The 27,678-nt window shown below is 33.7% G+C and overlaps 1 protein-coding gene across 1 annotated transcript in view; it reads right to left on the reverse strand.

Moving 5' to 3' along the window:
* Positions 1-542: 542 nt before the first annotated feature.
* Positions 543-27,678, reverse strand: part of BRWD3 (bromodomain and WD repeat domain containing 3) — a 122,762-nt gene continuing 95,626 nt past the window's right edge. The window contains exons 27-41 of the mRNA XM_024129476.3: positions 26,144-26,226; positions 24,909-25,020; positions 23,909-23,970; positions 23,650-23,805; positions 22,864-22,984; positions 21,737-21,862; positions 21,572-21,650; positions 17,187-17,243; positions 15,959-16,099; positions 15,004-15,078; positions 13,512-13,661; positions 12,047-12,210; positions 11,582-11,679; positions 10,877-11,035; positions 543-6,203 (exon numbers count right to left, since the gene is read on the reverse strand). Coding sequence (XP_023985244.1) covers positions 5,449-6,203; positions 10,877-11,035; positions 11,582-11,679; positions 12,047-12,210; positions 13,512-13,661; positions 15,004-15,078; positions 15,959-16,099; positions 17,187-17,243; positions 21,572-21,650; positions 21,737-21,862; positions 22,864-22,984; positions 23,650-23,805; positions 23,909-23,970; positions 24,909-25,020; positions 26,144-26,226 — 2,338 coding nt within the window. The 3' untranslated portion in view covers positions 543-5,448. The remainder of the gene's footprint in view (positions 6,204-10,876; positions 11,036-11,581; positions 11,680-12,046; positions 12,211-13,511; positions 13,662-15,003; positions 15,079-15,958; positions 16,100-17,186; positions 17,244-21,571; positions 21,651-21,736; positions 21,863-22,863; positions 22,985-23,649; positions 23,806-23,908; positions 23,971-24,908; positions 25,021-26,143; positions 26,227-27,678) is intronic.

A 27,678-nucleotide genomic window follows, 5' to 3' on the forward strand; every position in this document is an offset into this window, starting at 1 on the left:
GCCAGAGATTCATAGCTCAGCTGTTAAAACTTATAAGCTATAAACACATTAGAAATCTATTCATTTCAAACAGCTCTCTCTACAAAACAAAATGTTGAATAAAGCTTTGCAGGCTGTTTTTTAATGCACCAAGCAGCCCACATTTAAAATGCTAACATATTTTTACCTAAAAGTGACCCAAAGAATATCTGCAATAACTAGGGAAAAAAAACACCTTAATTTTCTTTGATAGGAAGAAGAGCCCTAGTATCTCTAATTAAAATAATAACAATAATAGAATATTATATGACAAAAGACAAGAAAGGAAAGGCCTAAGAGTTACATGTTACAGTCTCTGAAGCTGGATAATGGAAAGGTAACTCCATATTTCTTTCTTTTTGTTAATTTATCTCCAGTACCTGAGTTGAGGCACAAAGCAGCAAGAGTGCAATTGATTCCAAACAACTTGGAATTTTATTGTAAACATCCCATAAAGAATGGCAACAAATTAGTTCAGTTTCTTTTCTTTGAAGATAATTGCTTATAATGACTAATAACTGCCAAATAAAACATATTTTATAAACCAAGCCAGTTTAGTTTACCTTTCTTTACTGAATTTTAGTTTAATGGACATTTTGTCCATATACAATATCACATCAACTATTAACTGAATGATTTTCCACCTTAAAATTTATGGGTACTAAGAACAAACATAAAGTACAGTTTTGTTAATACTTTGTAAGGGATTACAGAAGACAAGGATGATAAGTTACAGGACAAAGAAATAAATTACTGATTGCCATCACCACAGTATTGTTTAAAGAATTAACATTTGTAGTACTGCCTAATGTGTATCTGGTGATATATGTAAAAAGACATTTCCCAACTGTGTTTCTAAATATTTTTGTATGTGATTTTAAAAGTCAATTACCAATGGCGATTTTAATATGTATCAATAGTTTTATTTTTTAGAAAATACTTACAATGCTTTTATGTCAAAGTCTCATATTCTAAATTTAATTAAGATAGGTATAAGAATAACAAATGGGCATACATATAAATAAACAAACACACCTTAACTCTAAACTGCAGGGCCTTTCTACTGTACTTCTTCCATCAATGAATCATAAATTGCCAGTCTTGTTGAAGTTTGCTAAATTAGGTGCACTCTTCATTGCAGAAAGAGAAAAGAGGATAAAAGCAAGCAGGAGAGAAATGATGGAAAAGGAAATAATCAAGGATAAGACTATATAAGAAATAAATGTCAAAAAAATTTGAGGGCAATCCATATTATACAAAATATAGCACCATGAAAATAATTTAACCTCATAATTAGAATTTAATCAAAACTTGTTAAATTTGGTAAATTAAACTTGGTAAAGAAACTACTGAGAGGTGAAAAGCAAAAAAGCATGAAAATATTTTCACACTATTTTTTAAAATAAGCCTTAAAAAACCATGTTAGCATATTATATTTTCAATATAACTTTCATAAACTCTCATGTAACACAAAGATGTTGGAGATGGAGTTAACATTTAAAACAATGAACTTTAAATGTTGAAAGTTCCATTCCTTCCCCCAGAAGTAAACTATTTATTTCAGAACTTGAAATGTTGGTAATTGTTTAAAAGGCTGGATATCAAAGTATACTGAAAATTATACAGGATGTAAGTCTTTTTGTGGATGTGAAAATTCCAGCTTAAAAAAAAAGAAAATTCCAACTTTAAAGATAAGTACCAGTTGGTAAATGTGCATAAAATAATTCCCGAGATATATGAGCAATAAGGTGTTTAATTTTATCACTACCACAACATATAAATTTTGAAAAATGCTCAAAAAAGTTTTTATCAAAAAGCTAGAAGTAGCATTCACATCTTTCTCTTTTAATCATTCTGTTATTGTCTGATGACAACCTAGGATTACAACAAAAACAACAACAAAGATAAATGACTCAAATTTACTTCAAAGTACTGGAAGGCTGAGTTAGGTATCTGAGCACACAGTTGTGCAGAATAAGATTTATTAATTTTACTCAGTTTCTTAGCCTCTGGGTGAAACAAAGTGCTGTATGGAAGAATTCCAGCACAAGCCTGATCTCTGGGAAGGGAAACAGACACAGAAACACATGAAAGAAGGGCAAATTAGATTAAAAAAAATAGGACACATGTACATGACAAAACCTAGATTGTTTATCTAGAAGGCATAATGATATGGATGATCAAGCAGTATATATACAGGCTAAGCGCTTTACAACAGAGGCAATAAATTGGTAGACAGTGAAAACAGCTGTCTTCCATACAAACTTTTTTTTATTGTCTGAGATAAAGCGTGTCAAGTTGGGGAAAAAAATCTACATATAGACCTATGCATGTGTGTGTGTGTGCACGCGGGCGTAAGCGCACGCGTGCACACACACAAACGTATCTAGTCATTACATTAATAGGCTAGTGAATGTTTTGGAGAGCATCCTATTGCTGGAAGAGATACACACAGCAAGCCATAGAAGAAACACACAATTCTGTTTTCATAAACAGATACACATGCTAGGATCTTAAAGCTGGGAATTAAAACATTATTAGCATTCATGAGAAATATTACAATTCAATGACTGTTAATATCTAGCATAGGAATAGGCTTGTACATGTATATGGTCTCATGGGCCTAAATGTAACTGTTTTTTTCTTAGCAATTCATTTAAGATTTAGACTTTTCTTCAAAATTCTTAGCTCATTTCCTACTTGCTTTGCTATGGCTAAACCCAGATCTTATTTAGGTTTTAAGGACCTCTAAAAAATTTAAGTGATAAAATATCAATGCGATATAAATTACAACACATTCACAGGAGGTGGTATTACAAAAAAAAGCAAAGTATAAATGGGGGGGAGGGAGTCCAGATATAAAAGTAAAAATACTGTCTTCCAAACTTTTATTTTCACACTTATTAAAATAATTTGCATGCAAACAGAAAACAATCTGTTTGTTTTGTAATAAATGATAACTATGCTCATCTAACATACCCTGGTGACTAACTTTAAATCCTAATAACTGAAATCAATATTACAGCAAAATGCTGTTCACTAGTATTTTCACAGTATCTCACTACATATAAAATATGCTTAAAAATGTCTTCAGCCTTATTATTCTAATTATCTAAACCTAGAAAATCTTGACGTTTGGGAAATAAATGTGCCATTTTTATTTTTCAAAATAAATTATAAATAAAGCTTGAGATAGCTAAATCACACAAATGGCAATTCTTCTACATTTCAAGAGGTCGGCTCTTCATAGAAGAATGTCAAAAAATTTTTTTCACACTAAAACGATACACATGATACACATTTGAGTATATCCATGAATTTAAGTAACTATGTTACTTTGAATAGGGTAGGCCAAAGTGTTATCGATTCCAGGAAAACACAGGCACAAATTTAGTCTAAATGTCTAAGATATGAATAACTAAAATAGTACATTTTAGCAAAAATCAAATGTAGAGTTTTAAACATAAATGTTTTTGAATCTATATTATGGTTAAAAGTGGCAGCTGAGTTACAACCAGAAGTAATTTTGGTTTAGTGAAAAGTAGACTACAACAACAAAAAAATCAGCTTGATCTACTGTCCAGTAACAGAAGTTAGTTCCATTAATAATTCACAATACTTTCTTAAAGCCTGAACATCATTTCTACTGCAAGTGAAAACTGCTTAAAGATGTTAGTCGGAGAATAACCCCCACCCAACCCAACCAAAAAAGCAAAGTTATGTGTGTACTCCTTCCTCTGCACTTAAGGATTTTCAGATGCATGAAATGATTGAAAGCATGAGACAAATACATTAGCTTAGGAAATATCCTGGGATTACTAAGCATACATTAAACGTTTCTTTTATCCCACAAGTCTGATCTCTGAGCAACAAATCGGATGCTACAAAAACAGAGATCAATATTATCCTTCTCACCTCAAAAATCTAAGAATCTAATGAATTAGCGAATTTGCAATCTCTCAAATTTGAGGAGTAAAATTGATCTTGGAACTCAAGCTCACTTATGGAACCATGTGCACTCTACTGCTGTAAACAAGACCATACGGTTTAAAGTTTTTTTAATCTATAAAATAATGACTCAAAATATCAGTGTGCAGTGCAACCAGGTTCTATTCTGAAAGATTATCACAGAAGAACCCTTTGGAATGGTATGAGCAGAAACCTATTAAAGTTGATTCAAAATATTAGCTAGCCAAAACATTCCAACTCAAACTAGGTGCTGTGTTACATTTTAAAATTCAAAACTAGTCACCCACAGCTGTGAAATAGTAAGTGGTAGCAGAGATATATAAGTAGTAGATCAAGTCTACTTATACAAATATGTTCTAAGAAAAGCCTAATAAGGTAGAGCGTACTAAAGAAAGTTTGCTAATTACAACTATTAATTTGAGACCCAATACAATTATTAACAACCTCTCAGCTTATAACTTATGAGTATTCATTCCTACCAAGCTTGTTCTATTTCTCCTTAGTAATGAATAACAGCATCTATTTTTCTTAATGTTTCCAGTAGTTGTAGTTAATAGAGGTAGCTGAGCTACTATTAAGTTATTCTTTGTGGATGAGGATTTTTCAAATGTTTAAGTTATTTTTTAAGCTACACAAGTTCTATTAATGCAATAAAATATAATAGGAAAAAGAAAATGGATGCAAGAAACTTTTGCATTTGGCACCTTGTCTAGATTGATACCTCAAGTATTACTTTTTTAATAAAGTTAATGCACACATCAGGACACACCACAAAGATTTGCTACATATTTACAAGGCACCAACCCTTTCTCACCTTTAACATGAATTAAGCAAATCAATGAAAAGCATATTAAGAACCCCCCACCCCCCAAAAAAACTGTAGTATAAATATATACTTCAGTTCAGTACAATTCATGAAAGTTTGGCCTGGGAAGAGTAAAATAATCCAGATCGTTCTTACAATATAGAAACTGTAAACATTTAATAGCTGCCTTTAGGATTGGTGTATTGTGCAAAAGTTATTATTACTGGTACAGGAATCAAAATGGCAAAAACAAACTATATAAAACTCTGTAAGAAGGTGCTATACTTCTGTGATACAAAAGCAAAAGAGGGATATTCCATTGAGATAAAAATGTCATGCTACTCTTAAGAAGCTGAATGCTCCCTTCATGTAGTAAATCTGTAGTGTGTCTGTGGTGTGTGTGTGTGTGTGTGTGTGTGTGTGTGTGTGTGTGTATAGAATTTTTTAAAATTTAAGGCCTAATGAGTAAGGCTTGTTTGAACAAATGAAGTGTGGAGATCAAAAGTCTTGAAACAAATGTATACTGGCATAATGGAAAAAGCACCAATGTGAAAGGAAGCAGAAGTCCCCACACAACTTGCTTTGTAGATTTCCTGGTAAATTCCCTGCAGTAGAAGGCCATTAAACTTTTTAAATTATTCTAAATTTATTAACTGTTAATAATTCCATCCCATGAGATGGCTAACCCTGGCTTTTTCTGTCATTTTACGGACTCTGCCTGATCTGGATGTACCAAGATTTAGAGGATCTTCAGTGGACACAAAATTGTCATTATCAGAATCATCATTATATAAAACAGTCCTCCTGCCTTGGTTTCTTGTTTTAATTCGAGGCAGTCTACTGAAACGTCCTGAAAACATAGTATCAAATTCATCATCTGCAATACGTGCACGTTTGGCTCTGGTGGCTCCTCTAGAAGCACCTCTTCCTCCTCTCCCTCTCCCTCTCCCTCTCGTGCCACCTCCACCTCTTCCTCGACTGCCTCGTCCCCTGCCTCCTCTTCCTCTGCCTCCTCTACTCCATCTACCCCATCTGCCCCATCTGCCTCTTCCTCCCGTGCCTCTCGTCTTCCAGTTTCTTTTTCCATTGGCATATTGCTTTCTGAGTTTTCTTTTAGGCCTAGTTTGTATGAATTTGCTATAGTCATGGTCTCCATCTACGTAATCTTGATCTGTTCTGGAAGTTGATTCAGAGTCAGAATCAGAACCACAGGTACTTTCAGAACTTAAACTGGATCCTAACTCTCCACTCTCTGAGGAAGATAAATGTGATTTCTCTTTTGTTTCTTTTTTCTCTTTCTCTTCTCTTCCCATGCTCTCATCTTCTTCTGATGCACTAAGTAGTTTTCTCTTGATTCCTGCCCGGGGCTCTCTGCCATCACCATTTGTAAGAGGTCCATCAAGGAAGTGATCTAAATCAAGATGAATAATTTTTTAAAGTTAACCTTTGACACTGATAAGATGGTTATTTAGGTTCAAAAGTAAAATAAAAAGTATATCAAAATATATTTGGTGCCCAAAGATAGATGGGGTAAAATCATGGAGAGTGCTGGAGTATGAATTTAAATCTGTTTGAAATGAAAGATACTAAGGTTTTAATTTTTATCTGATTGCTTTTTGCAGGGGATCGGGGGAGTGTGGAGGGATGATGGGTGGTGAGGTAGCTAGGTAGAAATTTTAAGGGCTTGAAATCTAGAAGGAATAATCTGGGAACATGTATCAGAATAATTTTATTCACTCATTCAACAAATATTATTGATTACCTACTATCTGCCAGACATTGTATGGACTTTGGAATATGGCAATGATGAGACAAGTGATGATCTCTGAATTTATATTTTAGTGTGGAAACCCTGATAGACAATGAAGTAAACAAATAGATAATATAACTTCAAGTACTAATATAGGTTATAAAGAAAAAGAAAAGTGGGTAAAAAAAAGAATGTGAATGTATGTATGGGGGGTATATTAGATAGGGAAGACTTTTCTGCTGAGGCAGTATTTGAGAAAAGAACTGAATGAAGTGAGATCTGGGGAAAGAACATTCCACTGAAGGAAACAGGAACCCAGTAAAATTAGAGTAGAAGAGAAAAATAAGTAGTAGGAGATGACTGCCAGTGGAGAGTTTTAAAGCTAGAGAATGACAGGATCTGATTTACATTTTTAAGAGTGCTATGGTTGCTGTATAGAGAATGGAATATAGGAGGGGCAAGATTGAAAGCAGAGATCAGTTGGGAGTACATTGCAATGGTCTAGGTAAGAGATGATGAGAGATGTATCAATAGAGGTGATGATAAGTGATTAGATTTAGAATATTTCCTTCCGGGGGAGCTACCAGAACCAACCTTTAAAGTTCAAAGTGACAGAAATTGCTGATGGATTGGATGTCAAGTGTTAAGCACAAAATAAAGATCAACTCCTAGGTTTTATGCCTGAGAAAGTTGGTGAATGGTAGAGATATTTTGCTAGGTTGGAGAACAATGAAGGACAATTGGTTTGGGCAATCTGGTGGAAAGAAAAAATCAAGATTCCAGATATAAATACTACTAGAAATCCAAGTCAAGACATTTTAAAAAGAAAAAGAAAAAAAGCAAGTGGATATACCAGTCCAGAACTCAGGGGAGACTTGGATAGAGTTGGAGATATAATTTTGGAAAATTTCAGTAAAGAGATAACATTTAGGGTAAAGAGAAATAAGAAAGCTCACTGAGAGAGCAAGTAAAGAGAGAGAAGGTGGCTGAGGACTGAGACTTGGTATATTCCAACATTTAAAGATAAAGAACAATTGGCAAAGATAAGCGAGGTAGGAGGAAAACAGGAGAGTGGACTGGAAAAATTGGAGAGAGCAAAGAGTAGGGTTGTATGGTAACCACAATTACAAGATTAGTCTAATAGTCTAGGTGTTATGGACTGAGTTTTGTGTGCCACACACCCCCGCCAAATACATATGTTGAAGCCCTAACCCCCAATATGACTGTATGTAGAGCCTTTAAGGAAATAATTAAAACTAAATGAAATCATAAGGGTAAGTGGGCCCTAATGCACCAGGACTTGCCTGTTTCCTTATAAGAGAAAGACACACCAGTGCTCACTTGTTCTCCCTGTCTGTGTATGCAAAGAAAAAACTCACACGAGGACACAGGGAGAAGGTAGCCATGAGCAAGCCAGGAAGAAAGCCCTTACCAGACACCAACCCTGCTGGCACCTTGATCTTGGATTTTGAGCCTCCAGAACTGTGAGAAAATAAATGTCTGTAGTAGGTATATGAAAAGGTGCTCAACATCTCTAATCATCAGGGAAATGTAAATCAAAACCACAATCAGATATCACCTCACACCTGTTAGGGTGGCTAATATCAAAAAGATAAAAGATAACAAGTGTTGGCGAGGATGTGGATAAAAGGGAACCCTTGTACACTGTTGGTGAGAAAGTAAATTAGCACAGCCATTATGGAAATCAGCACAGAGTTTCCCTAAAAAAAACTAAAAATAGAACTACCATTTGATCCAGCAAACCCACTTCTGGATATATACCCAAAGAAATTGAAATCAGCATCTTGAAGAGATATCTGTATTCCCATGTTCAGTGTAGCATTATTCACAACAGCCAAAACATGGAAACAACCTGTATGTCTTTCTACAGATGAATGGATAAAAAAAGGAAATATTGCCATTTACGACAACATGCATGGAGCTGGAGGACATTATGCTAAGCAAAATATGCAAGATACAGAAAGAGAAATATTTCATGATATCACTTATATCTATAATCTAAAACAGTCATACTCATAGAGGGAGAGAGTAGGATGGAGGTTGCCAGGGGCTGGAGGGAGGAAAAATGGGGAGGTGTTGGTTAAAGGGTACAAAGATTCAGTTATTCCGGATATCAAATGTACAGCATGGTGACTACAGTTAACAATACTGTATTGTATACCTGAAATTTGCTAAGAGGATAGACCTTAAATCTCCTCAACACACACACACACACACACACACACACACACACACACACACTCGGTAACTATGTAGAGGTGATGGATATGTTAATTAGTTTGATTGTGGTGACCATTTCATGGTGTATATGTATATCAAAATATCAAATTGTACACTTTAAATATATACAATTTTTATATGTCAAGTGGTATCTCAATATAGCTGCTAAAAAATGAATATCTTTTGTTTAAGTCAATCTGTGGTATCTTGCTGTGACAGCCCATGTTGACTACTATACTAGGCTAGAGACTATGGGGATAGCAATACAAACTGTAGCAAGAGATTTGAGTGATACTAAAAAGTTGTAGAATTCACAAAACTTAGCAACTGACACTTATGAGGGATAAAAGGTGAGTCAAAGAACACTGTAAGATTTTAAGTTGGATGACTCAGAAGATGATGGTGCCATTAACTAAAATAGTGAGTGCAAAAAAAGAAGCAAGCTTGAAACATAAAAATGGATGATAAGCACTCAAGGGAAATTTTTTTAAGAAGTACTGGAAATGAGACTGGCAGAATAAAGAGATGTTAGGGCTAGATATATGAATTTGGAGTCATCAGCATAAAGATGATAGATGTAGGTATTAAATTCCTTTATTTGTAGAAGACAAAAAAAGTGAGAAACTGCAAATAGGAGGCATGAAAGGCCAAAGAAAAGACAAAATATAGAAATATAGGAGAAACAGAGATATAGGATCAGTAGAGTATAGAAGCCAGGCAGTGGAGTTCCTAGAGGGTGTAGTCAATAGCATGCAACGATATAGAGAGATTGAGGAGATGGGGACTAAGAAAAGGACACTGGTTGGTCACTGAAGATTACTGGTGATAATGGGGAGAAAAGCTTTTGGAGAGTGGTATGGGCAGAGGTCAGACTACAAAGCATAAAGGAATGTTTAGATGGAAAGAAAATAGAGGTAGGAAGTATAAGGTATTCTTTCTAAAAGCTTGACAGTGAAGGAAAGGGCAAAAAGAGAAGTGCCATGAGTATGCAATGTGCAGCAGGATCAGAGGAGAGGGTAAAGATATAAATTGGAAAAATAAAGGCACAAATTATTTTAAAGTAATCTGAAGTTTCAATATTTCTCACATAACTGATATAAAATATATCTTCAGAACATCTATTTTTAAGTTATTTGATACTTCAATAACAATGGATAAGCTACTTAATCTTTCATTAAAATGTATATAAAATAGAAATATATATTCCAATAAAGATATTTATAAAAGCATATTAACCATTCTTCACAAACTTCAAATAGATGAACATATTAGAACTTTCTTTGAACATGCTCAGGGTCCGTAACATAGGACTAAGTATAAGAAGAAAGTCTGCATAACAACAATAACCTTCCAGTATTTATAACCGATGCCCTCAGACATGGTCCAAAATGGATGTACCTGATAATGAATTATTAGGTCAGTGATTTCTTTTTAAGCAGTGAAAATTATTCTTCAAATAAAAGTTATATGAAAGCTCATCACACGAAATAAAAAACAGAGTTGTTCTGGTTGAAAGGAGAAAGCTCTTCTGAGTATTTCTGAAGTACCTCTTTGGATTACCCAGAAATAGGTAGAACAGTCGAAAACCCCTGAATTATTGAGACAGCAGGCCCCCGAAGGAAGAGAATATCTGAGTAACATAATTGGAAAACCAAAGGAAGGTTTTAGAAGTGGATGTTGACTGAAAGAAGGCTCACTTTTCAACACAAACCCTTTTGTAAAATTGGGGTAGTCCTTAAAAATATGAGGCCTATTTAAAGGTGATTTTGGATTTTTTTCCTTTCTTATTAATATGGTTTAATAATATGAAAAACCCTAAATGTGTCAAACAGTCTAGTTTCTACGTGCTTGGGGAAAGATCTCTTCATTTAGTTTTTTCTCCCTACTCATTTTAAATTTTATTTTAAAAGACTAAGACATGTTTGGAAATCTGCATATGAAATCCTATCTGACTCAAGTCTGACAATATTGAAATCCTCATTAAATATAAGAACATGCTAATTTTTACTACCTAAATACATCAGCTTTTAAATGATTTGTCTGCCATCATAAAGGAACAAAGAATAAATGCCCTGTCCATATTTATTTCGTACCTTGTTTAATTGGCAAAACTTTATTTCGAAATGATTTGGCTTTCCCTGGGTCATGGCTATTTCCACTTCGGCTATATCCACTGAAGCTCGATGAAGAAAACGGCCCATCCAGTTCATCATCAAGTAAATACAGTGACAGCCCTTCAGCAGCATCTGAAACTTATATTTAAAAAGATTGTAATGTTAACATAATTATGTTTTCAGAAAAATTAAACAGGCTGTTTTTAAAACTATATCTCAGTTATTTCACTCTAACATCAAAATTACAAATTGTTTAAAGAAAATATGAATATTCTGAGAACAAATGTTTTATTACATCATTAAGCTTTCAAGCACAGCTTGTCAGAAAAACTTGTCCAAGGAAACCACCTCCCCACATTATGAATCTTCCATTCTTAGGTTGGCAAATATATTATAGATGAGTGGTCTGAGATATTACAGATGTTAAAAATCATAAAGTCACATAATTTTAAAACTAAGTGACTTTAAAATTCATCTAGTCTTAACACCCTCACTTTAAAAATGAAGAAACTAAGTCCTATGACCTAATGTCTTACCCAGGGCCACAGAGAACTGGGGATAAAATGCAACTTTTCTATTGATACATCCAAATCCACTGCTCCTTGCATTATAAACCATGCTGCCTCTTCTATATTCTTTAGTTAAACTAAAATACAGAACACCAAAAACAAAAGACATATTTACCAGGAGATGAGAAAGGAGAGCTAGTCCTGGCATAAGACACTGAGGTATTCTGGTCATTTTTAGGCTGTAACTTCATTTGTTTCTGTTTCCCTTTTGGACTATAAGTAAAAATATATAATAATGAACAAATTTTTCTATTAGCAATATATTATGATAGACAGTATGATATAAAATGCTTAAGTTAAGCAAAGAAGAAATGCAATATAATTTAAGTGAAATAATTCAAATTGGTAATAGGACAAAGTTAAATTTCAATCATTAAAATAAAAAAAAAAGGTTTTGGTATAGTAAAATCCATATAAACAAAGCTTTGGGTTACCAGCTCCACCTTTACACAGGTATAAGAGTTCTAACAACAACAACAAAATCTCTTGGATTCCCTCAAAGTAGTCAATAAACTTTAAGAAGTGAGGTAACACATACAATATGCTTTGAAAACTAAACTGCTATGTCAATGTAATATACCTAGGAGCTCTGCTACTAGATAATGAACTGCTGCTGCTTCTTAGACGTTTTCTGTACCGTGGCCTTCTCCTCTTCTGACTCTGGATTGCTGACTTATATTCAGAGATGATATTTTTAATATGACTTTCAAATAAGGCAGATAATCGCAATGTCATGCTATAGATCTGAAAAGGTAGAAATTAGTCTTGTTTTACCAACTACTTTAATTATATAAAAACAACAGGTTATAAAAATGCCTGAACAATATCAATATCATCCTTTCAGACATAATATATGTGCTTCTTACACTTGAAAAGTTCTTCCTGAAGAATTAAAACAAAATACCATTTTCACCTACAAATTAATAAAGATTTTTAAAAAATAATATCCAATGTTGGGAAGGGGAGGAAAAAACATTCTTATACATTGCCAGTGGGTAATTTAACCTGAACAACATTCTAAGGACAATCTGCAATATTTGCCAAAAACCTTAAAATATATACATCCTTTGGCTAATAATTTCATCTTTAGGAATTTATCCTAAGGAAATATCAGGGAATTACACACACAAAATAATTACGTTCAAGGATGTTAAAGATGTTAGCCACAGCATTATCCATTTAAAGTGAAAAACTAAAAACAAACTAAATCTCTAGCACCAGGACGCTGGTTAAAAAACACAAAACCACCTACTCTTCTGTTTTCAAAGAGCAATAATAAGATGGAAAAATGTTCATAATATATATTTTTAAAAAGGCTTCAAAATATAAAACCTACTGTTTAAAGATTATACAAACATTTATCAGTACACATGTAAATGTAGAAAATAAATCAAGTGTGAAAAATTATGTGTACAGAAATCAGTGAAAATTCATTTCATATGAGGTGGAGTGAGCATGTATATACCTACTGTGCAATTGATTTAAAAGTTAATCAGATACTACTGATTAGAAAACACAAAAATTATTACTTTTTTGTTCTCAAGATGTTTAAGTACTGACAAAACACAGAGAAAGTATTAAATGTGAGTATGAATAAACAGTTATAATTTCCCAATATAGTTCACTAATTTGTTATAATAAAGGGAACATAAATATTCAGAGCTAATCTAAATATTTCATATCAATTAATCCTGTCAACCACTTTTATTTATCAAATTATTTATTGGACATATTAAAGAGTACTCAAATTTCTACCACTCCTTTCCTTGACTTCTCTCTGGCAAATATAGGTATTACTTAAGAGTAAAGAAGAGGCAGGTAGGAGAAAGGAAGAGGGATTAATTTCAGAATGACTATGCTAAATGTATCTTTAGTGCATACTTAATAAACTGTTTCAGAGAAAGTACTGAGAATCAAACTTTAGAAACTATGTCAGAATGGTAGTACATACTTGTAGCAATTTTAAAACTGGTGAAAGAAAATTGCCTGATATATATAACTAAACACTTAGGTAATTAATACACCTAATATTGGTTTTTTCATACCCTTGACTTTTTATTAGAGGTATAAGCTTTGGAGTTGCTGAATATTTGGCGAACATCCTTATAAAATTCCAGAGGACTACCATAGTTTCCTGCTTCCAAAGTTTCTTTCACAGTGCTGAAGTCCATAGGAGTGTCTATAACATGACAATCCTACAAAGAAGAATGTGTTATTAAACACACAGGCTGAGTAACAATACTACATAATACAATGGGACTGAGATTTGCATCATCATGAAACAAACACACTGCTCTTCAATCTGCCAGTTACCTCTTCGTAGTCCCAAACCATCCATTTAATAGAGGTCTTTTGGTGGCTCAGGGGAACAGCAGGGGTCTGTGGGAGGGTCTTAGCCCTCATCCTTCAATGGAAAACCATATGACTCTCTCAAGGGACAGAATAGAAAATCCACAGCCACTGGCTTCATCTCTACATAGATGGGAATATCTTGGAAATAGGTAGCTAATTTGTGACATGGAACTATTTAATTCTGTGTGAATAATCCCATCTTCTACTTTCATTGAGAAATGTGCCAGGGAGTTGGCATGAAGGCATTCTACCTAAACTGTCATTAGTTGAAGGTCAAAATCAAATTGGCCATGTTTGTGCCTTTCTCCTGTCTTTTTGTTTTTTAATAAATGTGACACTTGTGCTTCATCTAAAGTCTTCAGTCTCAGATTCATAATTAGTTTGATCTTTATTAGTTAGGGGTAGGAGAAGACTCTATTTTAAACTAAATCTTTCAAGTATAGTTAAGATATTCCTAGGGTTATCATATGGAATGACATCTGAAATTTATACTTATGTATACCACAACCACCAATAATAAACATGTTCTGGAGTGAAAACCACAGTCTATATTAGATCCTTCATTTTACTTAGAATGATTAAGAAATAAAAGCACATTTCTCTCAAAGGAGAAGCCAAAGGGCCAGATGAAGGGGCAGAAGAAAGGTATTATAAAAAAGAGAAAGTATTTTTCAAAGTATGAGAAACCACAGTTGATCTTAATGTATCTTCTTAAATTTTTTTGCTTAAATCATAAAAACCAAAGTGTATTCCAACATAATATGGCTTATGAAACAAAGATTTTCATAGAGAAAAAATATTGGAACTTCATGTAATACAATGACCAAAACTCAAAAGACCCAGTCAGCCTGCTGAATAAAATCCCACTGGGAACAATCAGCTGCAATTACAGACATAATTATGTTGTGTAATTAATGTTTTCTACTCTGCTACAGTAGCTTTAGACCTATAGAAACAAACAAACATCTAACCAGATGCTACAAAGAACTCTCCAGAGCATGTGTTGTTTAAAAGACAAAAAATAAACAACCAAAAACTCAAACAAAGGTAAAAAGATAGTGAGCAAAGTTGAAAAATAGCTTTACAAGTTATAAAAGGTTTGTTTACAGTATGGGGATTTAAAAAAGTAAAACAACACAAAAACAACCAGAACACATATGCCTTTTAAGAGACTACTAGGCCTACCTCACAAAGAGACAGATCTTGTTGTCGTTCTGGAATAACTGACTCAGAGGATTCGCCCTCTTGCTCTTGATGGCCCTATTAGGGTAAAGAAGATATATTGTATTTCCAGACCACCACAACAAAATATCAAGACTTGCAATGTAATTATGATTTAAAGCTCAAAGATCCATAAATAGGAATTATGTTTTTACTGACTATAATTTAAGATGAAGGGATTCTACATTCACCATTCTCCTCTACCATGAAAAACACAAAACTAATTTATTCTACCTAAACCCCCTACAAAAACAAATCAAGTTTTTTTTGAACGTAATTTTGTTCCTTATTTGAATAATATTTTTTCCCAACTGAAACCTGTGTATGCAGAGAATACTGATGTTTACTAATTTCAGAGGATGGTTTGATGTATTTCTGAAATATTGCTGTACATTTTTTCTGACAAAGCTAAAACAGATTTGCTATCTATACTAAAAGGTTATTCAACATATAAATAGATATACTCCTAGAAAAGGAATCCTGTAATTTAAGTTCTCATGCTTTTATCTTTGATGAAAAGTAATATGGTATATTGATTACTCTAAGTGATCATATTGAATAACTTATTTATTGTAAATTAAATAGGGCTGACATATGTTATCAAGGGTCTCCAGTGTGTAGAAGTTTATTAGAAGTTAATAAAATGCATTAAACAAATATGCAAAATAAAAGCAGGAAGGAAATGAAAAGATGTTTAGATTAAAATTTGGTTTACAACTGTGTAATTTACAAAGTACATGTTAGGCATTTTAAAAAGTCATGACTAATCACACTACCCACTTTCACAATTCAAAGATACACAAACAAAGAAGGAAGAAGGAAGGAAAGAAGAAAGGGGGGAAAGGGCTCTTAACTAGAACTTAGCATGGACATTTATGGGAAATTACATATTGGTAATTATTTAAATAACTATACTTACTGGGTAGGAAAGAGGATCAGATGGCTGTCGAAATGGCTCTGAGTCTTCACGTTCATAAATGAGGCCCAACAGTTCTGTGCACTGTTTTCTCCAAGCATCAGGATTACACTTTAAAGACAGTCTTCTGCCTCGGCATTTGACCTGTAGATTTTAAAAGAATTATATCTAAAAGCTCTTTCCTTAAGTCTTCATTGATTTTCTCCTGTCTTCCTATGTTAATATATATCTATATAAGATAGAGCAGCTGCTATTTAAAAGTTTCTTAGTTTAGATTAAACATCATTCTCCCTGGCAAAAATATAAACAAAAACTGGATATTATATTCTTAGAAACAGCAAGAATTCTAGCATTCTGAATTCTCATTTTAAGAAAATCTATAAGGTCAATAATTTTAATACCTTAGTCTTTGCTGCTAGTTAAGAATATTTGACAATGTCACTGTAATTTTCTCAAAATAACACTTGAACAATATATATATATTCTTAAGTAAATCCTTTGTGGTCATAATATATTCTTGCCTTTACTATTTGATGCCTTTTTTACACAATCTGTTTCAGTATTTGAAAGGAAACATTTTCCTTATATACAACAAATGTTTGTCTAATTATCATAGAGGAGAAGTGTGCAGAACAGAGTTAACATAACAGACCTGAGGCTATCTTTAGCAGGGCTTGCTTATAAGTTTGGCCCTTGACTGGCGTCTAGGAACTTGGTACTTGAACTCTTTCCTAAATAATAAAGGTGGTTTACTGTGCCCACACTGTTTGTACAAAGAATGTCACTTGTGCTGAACATTCACTTTCCTGTACATTTCCTATGCTTTCCTGCTTTCTGGGAGTCTGAAATCTTGGCATGTGCTGGCTAGATGGGGTCCACATAACAAGCTCCCAATAAATTCTTTGGGAGCTCAGTCTCTAATCACACACATGTTGCTACATTTTCACTGTGGGGAAAGAATGTATTCTGTGTGGCCCTTCAGAGGAGAGAGAGAACATAAAGAAACCTGCACATGGATTCCTCCAAACTATGCCTGTATCTTTTTCCCTGTGATCCAGCTGTGTATCCTTACTGTGTCACTGTCATAAACCTTAGCGATGAGTTAACAAGTATATATACTGAGTTCCATAAGTCTTTCTAGCAACTCTCCAAATATGTGGAGTTGGTCTTAGGGATCCCTGACACAGGAAGCCTGAATTTTTTCTTATCAGCAGTTCATTTATCCACTTACCCTTCTTCCAGATGAAGTACCAGGACCATCTGAATCTAAGTCAACCATTTCTGTATCCTAAAATTAAAAAGGAAGAGTGGGAGAAGATATTAAGTTATATTCAGTCTTACAAATTAGATAAAATTTACAAAGAAATGGCAAATATAATCACAATTAACTCCCTCATTGGAGCAAGCAACAGAACAAAGGTGGGAGGGAGACTCACTCTAAACTTCACCTACATGCTATATACTAGTTGGAAAATATACTGGGAGAAGAAGAGTAAATGAGGTTTCTCTTTAAATCAGAATAGGAAATGAGGGGGAAAGTACAATGACTGGTATCTAAAGTTGTACCTAAATGTTAGTATTTTTTAAAAAAACTTATTTTATATGACATGCTAATTTAATATACTATAATCATGAATTACTCATTATTAATCTTTTGCTACTTCAAGAAATACATCTCTTTTCTATAGGGAAAATATGAATGTGTATTAAAACATAAGATTCAGTTAAGTATCCCTCTGAGGGTTAGTTTTTTAATACAAAGAGGCAAGGCCCACACACCACTATTAACTTGGTGATGGTGAAGCACACTGGTAATGCCTCGGAGTATCTAGAAAAAGGCTATAAATGAACTTATCTACAAAACAGAAATAGAGTTACAGATGTAGAAAATAAACTTATGGTTACCAGGCGGGTAAGGGTGAGGGAGGGATAAATTGGAAGATTGGGATTGACATATACACACTACTGTATATAAAATAGATAACTAATAAGGACCTACTGTCTAGCACCGGGAACTGTACTCAATACTCTGTAGTGGCCTATATGGGAAAAGATTCTAAAAAAGAGTGGATATATGTATATGTATAACAGATTCACTTTGCTGTACACCTGAAACTAACACAACATTGCAAATCAACTATACCCCAATAAAATTTTTTTAAAAAAGAAAGCAAAGTATCTCATGAGCCATTGGTTTCCCTTTCTAAAATTGATGAATTACATTTTACTTTAATTTTCTATTCTAACCCAGAGTGCCACTCTGAGGTGAGCAACATCCATCCATGATAAAAACTCCCTGGGGGGTTAATATCCAAAAGATATAACAAAATAGGTATTGATTTTATTTCAACATAATAAATGCCATATATGACAAACTCACAGCTAACTTCAGGGTCAATGGAAAAAACCCAAAAGCTTTTCCTCTAAGATCAGGAGCGAGACAAGGATGCCCACTCTTTTACTTTATTTAACATAGTATTGGAAGTCCTAGCTAGAACAATTAGTCAAGAAAAACAAAAGACATCCAAATTAAAAAGAAAGAAGTAATACTGTCTTTGTTAGCAGATGACATAATATTACATATAGAAAACTCTAAATACTCCACCAAAAACTGCTAGAACTAATCAACAAATTCAGTAAAGTTGCAGGATACAAAATCAATATAGAAAAATAAGTTCTGTTTCTATACACTAATAATGGGCTATCAGAAAGAGAAATTAAGAAAATAATGCCATTTATAATTGCATCAAAAAGAATAGAATACCTAGGAATAAATTTAACCAAGGAGTTGAAAGATCTGGACACTGAAAACTATAAGACATTGATGAAACAGAAGAATACACAAATAAATGGAAAGATAGTCCATGCTCATGGATTGGAAAAATTAATATCATTAAAATGTTTGTACTACTCAAAGCAATATACAGATTCAACACAATTTCCAACAGCATTTTTTGCAGAAATAGAAAATAATCTTAAAATTCATATGGAACCATATAAAAGAATTCTAATAGCAATCTTGAGAAAGAAGAAAAAAGCTGGAGGCATCACACCTCCTGATACCAAACTATATTACAAAGATATAGTAATCACAAGAGTATGGTATTGACATAAAACACACAGATAAATGGAACAGAATAGAGCACAGAAATAAACCCATGCATATTGGTCAATTAATTTACAACAGAGGAGCCAAGAATATAAAACAGGGAAAGGATAGTTTCTTCAATAAATTGTGCTGGGAAAACTGGATATCCACCTGCAAAAGAATGGAACTGGACATATATCTTACACCATACATTAAACACAACTCAAAATGATTAAGGACTTGGATGTAAGACATGAAACCATAAAACTCCTAAGAGAAAACACAGGGGGGTAAGCTGCTTGACATTGGTCTTGACAATGATGTTTTTGGATGTGACAAAATCCAAAGGTAATAAAAGGCAACAAAAGCAAAAATAAACAAGTGGGACTACATCAAACTAAAAAGCTTCTGCACAGTAAAGAAAACCATTAACAAAATGAAAGGCAATGTACCAAATGGGAGAAAATATTTGCAAATCATATATTTGATAGGGGGTTAATATCCAAAATATATAAACAACTTGATAGCAAAAGAACAAATAATCCAATTAAAAAATGGGCAGAGAAACTGAATAGACATTTTTCCAAAGGAGACATCCAAACGGCCAACGGGTACATGAAAAGGCACTCAACATCACTAACCATCAGGGAAAAGCAAATGAAAACCACAGTGAAATATCACCTCACACCTGTTAGAATGGTTATTATCAAATAGACAAAGAAATAACAAGTGCTGGCGAGGATGTGGAGAAAAGAGAGTTCTTGTGCACTGTTGGTAGGAATGTAAATCGGTACAGCCACTATGGAAAACAGTATGGAGGTTCCTCAAAAAATTAAAAACAGAACTACCATGTGATCCAGCAATCTCACTTCTGGGTATATATCTAAAGGAAATAAAAACAAGATATCAAAGATATAAAGTTGTACTCCCATGTTCATTGCAGTATTATTCACAATAGCTAAGATATGGAAACAATCTGTCAACAGATGAATGGACAGAGAAGATATGGTGTATATATATATACACAATGGAATATTATTCAGCCTTAAGAAAGAAGGTAATTCTGCCATTTGTGACAATGTAGATGGACCTTGAGGGCATTATGCTAAGTGAAATAAGTCAGACAAAGAAAGACAAATACTGCATGGTATCACTCATATGTAGAATCTTTAAAAAAAAGTCAAACTCATAGAAACAGAGTACAGAAAAGCGGTTGGGTGGTGGACCAGATGGTGGGGGGCGGGTATGAAGAGGGTGGTAAAAGGATACAAAATTCCAGCTAGAAGATGAATAAGGTCTGATGATATAAGGATCTAATGTAAACCATGGTGACTATAATTGATAACACTGTATTGTATAACTGCAATTTACTTAAAGAGTATAACTTAAATGTTGAAAGAAAGGAAGGAAAGGAGGGAGGGAGGAAGGGAGAGAGGGAGGGAGGGAGGAAGAAAGGAAAAATAAGGTTGCTGAATTACATTTTATTTTAATTTCCTATTCTAATCCAAGTAATGCTACTTTGAGGAGGTATTCTTGCTACATCAATTCTGAATCAAAATGCATTTATATGAAAGGTCAGAGAAAATAACAGGAATAAGAATGATAAATTTTTCATTAGTTTCAGGAGGATAATATCTAATTGGCATATCTGAGTTTTCCTTAATATGTAAATAACATTTAACTTCCATAATACTTACAACATTTTATAGTCAAATACGTTTTTGTGAAATTTAAAAACACTGGAGATTTACCATTCTGGGAATTAACAGTACAGAAAATATAAACATGTAAAATACCTCTGTACAATAATAGCCACTGCAATAAAATCCAACATATTTCAGTCACTCATCCCTGGGATGAATTGTTTTCCATTAAATATTTTTGAATTATCACTTTTCATTACTGTTTAAGCCTCTTATCTTGGTTTTTGCTTCTCTCTATCAGAGCCTCTAGTCACAAATAGCTTAATGTAAATTAGGGATATGACTGGGTGGGGATATAAGATACGTGAGGGTCTACTGACAATACTAATTCCATTTAATTAAGAAAAACTGGTTTATGTTTGCAAATTTTCATAAAGGAAATCAAATAGCAATTCCATGAAACTACTAAAAATATAGACTTTCAAGTTTAAAATTATAAAATACTTTAAAATTTTATATATACTGTATAGAAAATTAATCCCTACTAAAACTTCCATCAACTAACCATTCTTTTAAAACACTGTTTAGTGCTTTGTCCTGTTTTCAAGGGCTGGAAAATAAAGTATTGATTTCTCATCACTGAAACCCACTATGTCAAAAAGGATGACTGACCACCTCTCTCTGACTGTAGCACCACTACGTTTTTGGTATATATTATCTACATATAGGTTAAAGAGTTTAATACAAAAAGATGCAGGTGTTCAGACAGCTTTCAGAAATCAGCTTCACTGCTCATAGCCAGTTTTAACACTTACATATAATACTTATTGTACTTTAAATGACAGAAAAGGAATTCATGCCTACTAATCATGCTGTGATTCTTACCTCCTCTGCATCAGTACTGTTTAGTTCTTCTGCTTTAATTTTATTATAAGTATCCAGTATATCAGTACAGCTCTGATCCCTGAGAAGACAGATAAGTTAAAATACATTTCAATAAATTTTAGAAGTCAGAAGTCAGCCTCTATGGGAGATAAAACTTCTTCTTACCCAATAAATCGAAGTAAGACATCAGTTACAATTTTGGCTGCTTTAACTATAGGACTGTCTGGCTCATTGAAAGTCCTAGCATTATGCTCAATGTAGCGTACTTCCCACATTAATGCTGATATTCTCCTATGAAAGAAAAGATACCCTGTTACTCTTGGTTGATACATTTAAAGTCTATTCTAGGATTAGACAACATAGAACAACTAGGCATTTAATCATGATATGTCAAAGGTGTTCAAATATATGTATGTGACTCAATATATGTGTGTGACTAATGTGCACTAATTAAGGTATATAGTTAGAGTATTTGAAGCACAGGCAAGAGTTCAGAACCACTGGACTATAAACTTGGATATGAAAACTTGGAAAAGAACTGACCCACGACATTGTGGGTAAATAGTGATTTGACCGAGGTCAAAGTAACAAAAATAAACAAATACTGCTTTGATAAATCAACAGAAGAATGTTTCATTTTCAGAGAAAAACAAAAAGGACAGATTTTTATCTCATTGCTTTTATGATATATATTATTGAATGAAATTATAGGTAAAGACATAAAATATACCCAACTGGTTATATTTATAACCATTTCATGGAATAATTGTGGTTAAGACACAGTAGACTCTAGAGTGAGAGAGGTACCAAAAGCTGCCCTCCACTGCCTTCCCATAATCACCCCACTCCCAACCAAAAACCAAGGAAAAAATAACTTGGCTTTTTCTATACACATTTTGGGGCTGGTAATTAAATCTAATTAACTGCTGCCTAAGTCCCCAACAGGGGATTTAAAACATGCTCCAAGTCCCTGGAGCACCATAATCAGGATGAATCCACAAACTACTTAATCTGCCTTTAATAAGCTAAAATTAACTGTAGTTATTGTTTCATATGTGACTTGTGCTAGTCATAATTTCCTCCCTGTCCATACCCCTTCTTACCCTGGAAGAGTGAAAATCTACTGAATAAAGGGAAATCAGTGTTCCAAATTTTCAGGAGAAATTTTGGAGTCTTCTGAACAGTTATTTTACACTATGAAAACAAAGATCTCAGTGTATCATTATGCAAAAAGGAAAGCAAAAGATATAAAACTATACAAGCTTTTAGGAAATGATAAAAACTAAACAGACCTGTAAAAGCGATTTTCAAGTCTCCGCCTGATGGTGTTGAGGTCAGTTGGATAAGCAACTACAGTACAATACAAGGGATAGGCACTGAGATCCACTGGAACAGCAAAAGGGCTGGCAAAATCTACAACATTTACAAAATAAAAAAAGACAATTATAAAGAACACTAACATTTCATGTTAACAAACAAAAACACATAAACAAGAAGGGTGGGTGATATAATACTACATTTCTAAAATGCTGATGATTCAATTATGCAAAAACTAGACCAATACTATTATAATATTATTCTTTTTATTTGGACATTCTATCTATGAATCAATCATGCAAGATACACTGGTTCAAATCAGGTAAAAACAAGACAAAATGAAAGGAGAACTGTGTTTAACTTCAAATTTATGTCTTTTCTGGATAAATGTCAAATGTCTCATGATATACTTCAGAAAATATAAATAGTCATGGAGTAAAATATATTACTGCACCCACTGTCTTTACCAAAAAATCGATCCAAAGTTAGGCTCAGGGAATAGCTAGAGAGCCAAAATGACTCAAGAAAGTAAAAGACACCTATATGGCTGCCTTCCCTACTATAGCCCCAGAACTGAAAAAGTTTGCCAGTCATTACTTTGGCCAAGCAAATAAAAATGTTATTATTAAAACTAGAATCACCATGCCTCTTGAGTTAAAAGTATACAGTGAGAAAATGCATTTCCTTTTACAGAACTTATAATTCTGCTGGTTTTCCTTATTCCTTCCCATCTTCCTAATATTCTTTCATATTCACCATACCCAGGGAAAGAAGGTGGTTGATGCCCTGAATAACTCGTTCACATTCCTCATCTCTGGAATGAGCCCCCCACTCTCCTTCCTGAGGTTTGTATAGCAAAGCAGTCAATTCCTCCTGGGACACAGGAACACCAGCACCAACTTCATCTGGAAAGGCAGCTATGCATAAAGTGAAAAATCAGAAATAATTAGTTTCTAGAATCATGCTATTGCCATTTTTCTTTTAGAAAAATTATAATTCATTTTTTAAAAGCATATTTACTTCCTTCTGGAATTGGCTCCATATCCCAGGGACTCATCTTTTCTCTCTCATTATTGTCCCAGCTATTAAAAAATAATAAGATACAAATCAAATTCAGATGACACTTTATATACTAGCATAATTTTCATTACTTCTTGGGGGTGAAATTTGTAAAGGGACAATACAGTTTCCTTGAAGTACAACTTTGCTTACACAAAGATAATAATAAGCCTCTAATAGAGAAAACATGGTCCATCAATATGAAAGAGAGTCGCTTACTCTTAGTTCTGCTGGGCTTTCTTTTTTTCTTAATTCCAAGCAAGCATACATTCAATGTTAAGCCAGGGTATGGAATAAAAAGATCTCTTTGGAAAATTCCTTTCAGGTTAAAAAAGTCGATTTAATAGATCACTTCTTTCTATGAGATAACCTACTTTACTCTAACAGGTTGAGTATTATAGCTTCTCCAAAAGTTTATTATTCCCATTTGATCTACAATATGGAGACTAAAAGTCAATCTTCACGGAATAAACATTTGTTCTATCATTCTTGATAAGCAAGCTTTATTTATTAGGAATCTTACAACTCTCGTATTTCATGAAGAACAAAAGTAAATTGTAGACAAAGAGTATATCCAAACATAATGCAGTCACTCCTGTCTAGAATTCATACCATTAAAGACTATGTAAATATTCAGTATTATATTCCAGCTTTAACAATTAATTTAAACACTGAATTAATTTCAGTATTCTTCATGAAATAATAATTGTAATTCTTGTCTAAAATAGAAATACTTAAGAGAAAATACAGGAATAAGGGAGGCAGAAATAAGTCTTCAGTTCCTGCTTTGTTAGCATGCATATTGGACAAAAAGGTTTATCACCAAATTCCTTCCTTAAAGGTACTATGATTACTTCCTTACAGGTACAAGTCTTATAAGACTAGGTAAGGTACGGTTTATAGAAAGTCCATATAGTACTAAAGTATTAAATCAGGTGTAAAAGACCATAAATATACTTACTGAACACTGTAACACTGGAAAGAACTATCAGGATACTCTGGTTGAAAAGGCTGCTGACTCTCCACGGTCCCAAACCACCAGGCATCATCTATTATACTGCGGAATCTATCACCTACAATGTTTTTAGAAATTCTTAGGAGTGCTCTTGAGAATAATCACTCTGTTCCCACTCTAAACTGCTAGTTTTTTGTTGAATACAGAAGCAGCATTGTATCCAGCATTATTAGAAGTTTCAATCTGAGTTTTCCATATATGTGAATTTTACATTTTACCCTCTTCAAGGATTTTGATTTCCAAATGCTAATAATTATTCTGAAATAAATCACATATTACCACATATAATTTAACTTTTATCAATTACTTGGGATCATTAGACATACTGCTTTTTGTACTGCACATATGATACTACAGTTGTTTCTTCTATTTTTTGTTTCACCATTTTGTTTTTAAAAATCTCTTCATACTAGTTTTGTACCTCTAAATGGCTAAGGAATACAAAACCAACCATGTGGACAAAAAAGTTGCTCCCACATAAGAAAAGGAGAATTTAAAAGTACTAATAGCAGATAATAACATAGTGTTTGCTCTGTGTCAGGTACCATTTTATTCATATTGACCTTATAGGTATGTTCTGATGTGATTCCCATTTTACAGATAATGGAACTGAGGCAGAGAGAGGTTAAAATCTTGCCCAAGATTAAACAGCTAGTGAAGGGGGAGGAATAGAGGAGGAGAGAATAAGAAGGGGAAAGAGAGAAAGGGAGAAAAAGGGAGAGGGCGAGAGGGAGAGAGGAGGAGGGCAGAGGGGTAGATGGAAAGAGGTAGAAGAGGAGGAAGAGAGAGAGGGAGAGGGGGTGGGGGGGCAGAGAGAGACAGAGAGAGAGAGAGAGAGAGAGAGAGAGAGAGAGAGAGAGAGAGAAAGGAGAGAGAAACCCACAATCAGTAAAGGTCTGTTAAGAGCCCAAGTGTTAAGTACCCCATTTCATGGCCATTGACATTTCAAGGTTTTCTTTTTAATACAGATTTGTATTCTAATAGAGTAGGTATTCACAGAAAAGGTTTTATGCCAGTTACAATGTTCATAAAATCACTGAAACATAACTGAAAAGAAAAATTTAATTTTTCTAATTTGGTTAACAGCTTTTTCAGTCTACTGGTTTCTTTCTGTTAAATTGGTTTAAAAGTTACTTACTCTACTTCAAACAATAATTATTCAGTGAGAATTCTATACTTACCAATCTGCCAGTTCCTTTCTTTGGCTTCATTATAAAACTGATGTAGCACAAGGAAGTCAATGACATCTGGCATGTCATGATACCTGAGGAGAAAGTAAAGTACATATGATTCAGTATACAGATATAACAGTATATGTTACTTTCTAAACATCCAGGAATATATGCTTAATGTGGAGGTATTGAGCAAAATGTTGCAAATCTCAAGGTCCCTGTGAATTCCTTTACTTAAATTAAACCCCATCTGTTTGATCTATTTAGCTTAAACATTTACTTATGACATTATTTTTTTATATTTGCATAATTTATTTTATTACAGTGTATATTTATTGGGTTTTTTCGCTTTTCTCCTCTTTTTTAAACATCTTTATTGGAGTAAAATTGCTTTATAATGGTGTGTTAGTTTCTGCTTTATAACAAAGTGAATCAGTTATACATATCTATATGTTCCCATATCTCTTCCTTCTTGCGTCTCCCTCCCTCCCACCCTCCCTATCCCACCCCTCTAGGTGGTCACAAACCACTGAGCTGATCTCCCTGTGCTATGCGGCTGCTTCCCACTAACTATCTATTTTACGTTTGGCAGTGTATACATGTCCATGCCACTCTCTCACTTTGTCACAGCTTACCCTTCCCCCTCTCCATACCCTCAAGTCCATTCTCTAGTAGGTCTCTGTCTTTATTCCCGGCTTACCCCTAGGTTCTTCATGACCTATTTTTTTCCCTTAGATTCCATATATATGTGTTAGCACACAGTATTTGTTTTTCTCTTTCTGACATACTTCACTCTGTATGACAGACTCTAGGTCCATCCACCTCACTACAAATAATTCAATTTCGTTTCTTTTTTTGGCTGAGTAATATTCCATTGTATATATGTGCCACATCTTCTTTATCCATTCATCTGTTGATGGACACATAGGTTGATTCCATCTCCTGGCTATTTTAAATAGAGCTGCAATGAACATTTTGGTACATGACTCTTTTTGAATTATGGTTTTCTCAGGGTATATGCTTGGAGATTAATCCTTTGTCAGTTGCTTCACTTGCAAATATCTTCTCCCATTCTGAGGGTTGTCTTTTGGTCTTGTTTATGGTTTCCTTTGCTGTGCAAAAGCTTTTAAGTTTCATTATGTCCCACTTGTTTATTTTGTTTTTATTTCCATTTCTCTAGGAGGTGGGTCAAAAAGGATCTTGCTGTGATTTATGTCATAGAGTGTTCTGCCTATGTTTTCCTCTAAGAAGTTGATAGTGTCTGGCTTACATTTAGACCTTTAATCCATTTTGAGTTTATTTCTGTGCATGGTGTTAGGGGAGTGTTCTAATTTCATACTTTTACATGTACCTGTCCAGTTTTCCCAGTACCACTTTTTGAAGAGGATGTCTTTTCTCCACTGTATATCCTTGCCACCTTTATCAAAGATTAGGTGATCATATGTGCGTGGGTTTATCTCTGGGCTTTCTATCATGTTCCATTGATCTATATTTCTGTTTTTGTGCCAGTACCATACTGTCTTGATTACTGTAGCTTTGTAGTA

This window comes from Physeter macrocephalus, chromosome 21, assembly GCF_002837175.3.
Source record: "Physeter macrocephalus isolate SW-GA chromosome 21, ASM283717v5, whole genome shotgun sequence".
NCBI lineage: Eukaryota > Metazoa > Chordata > Mammalia > Artiodactyla > Physeteridae > Physeter > Physeter macrocephalus.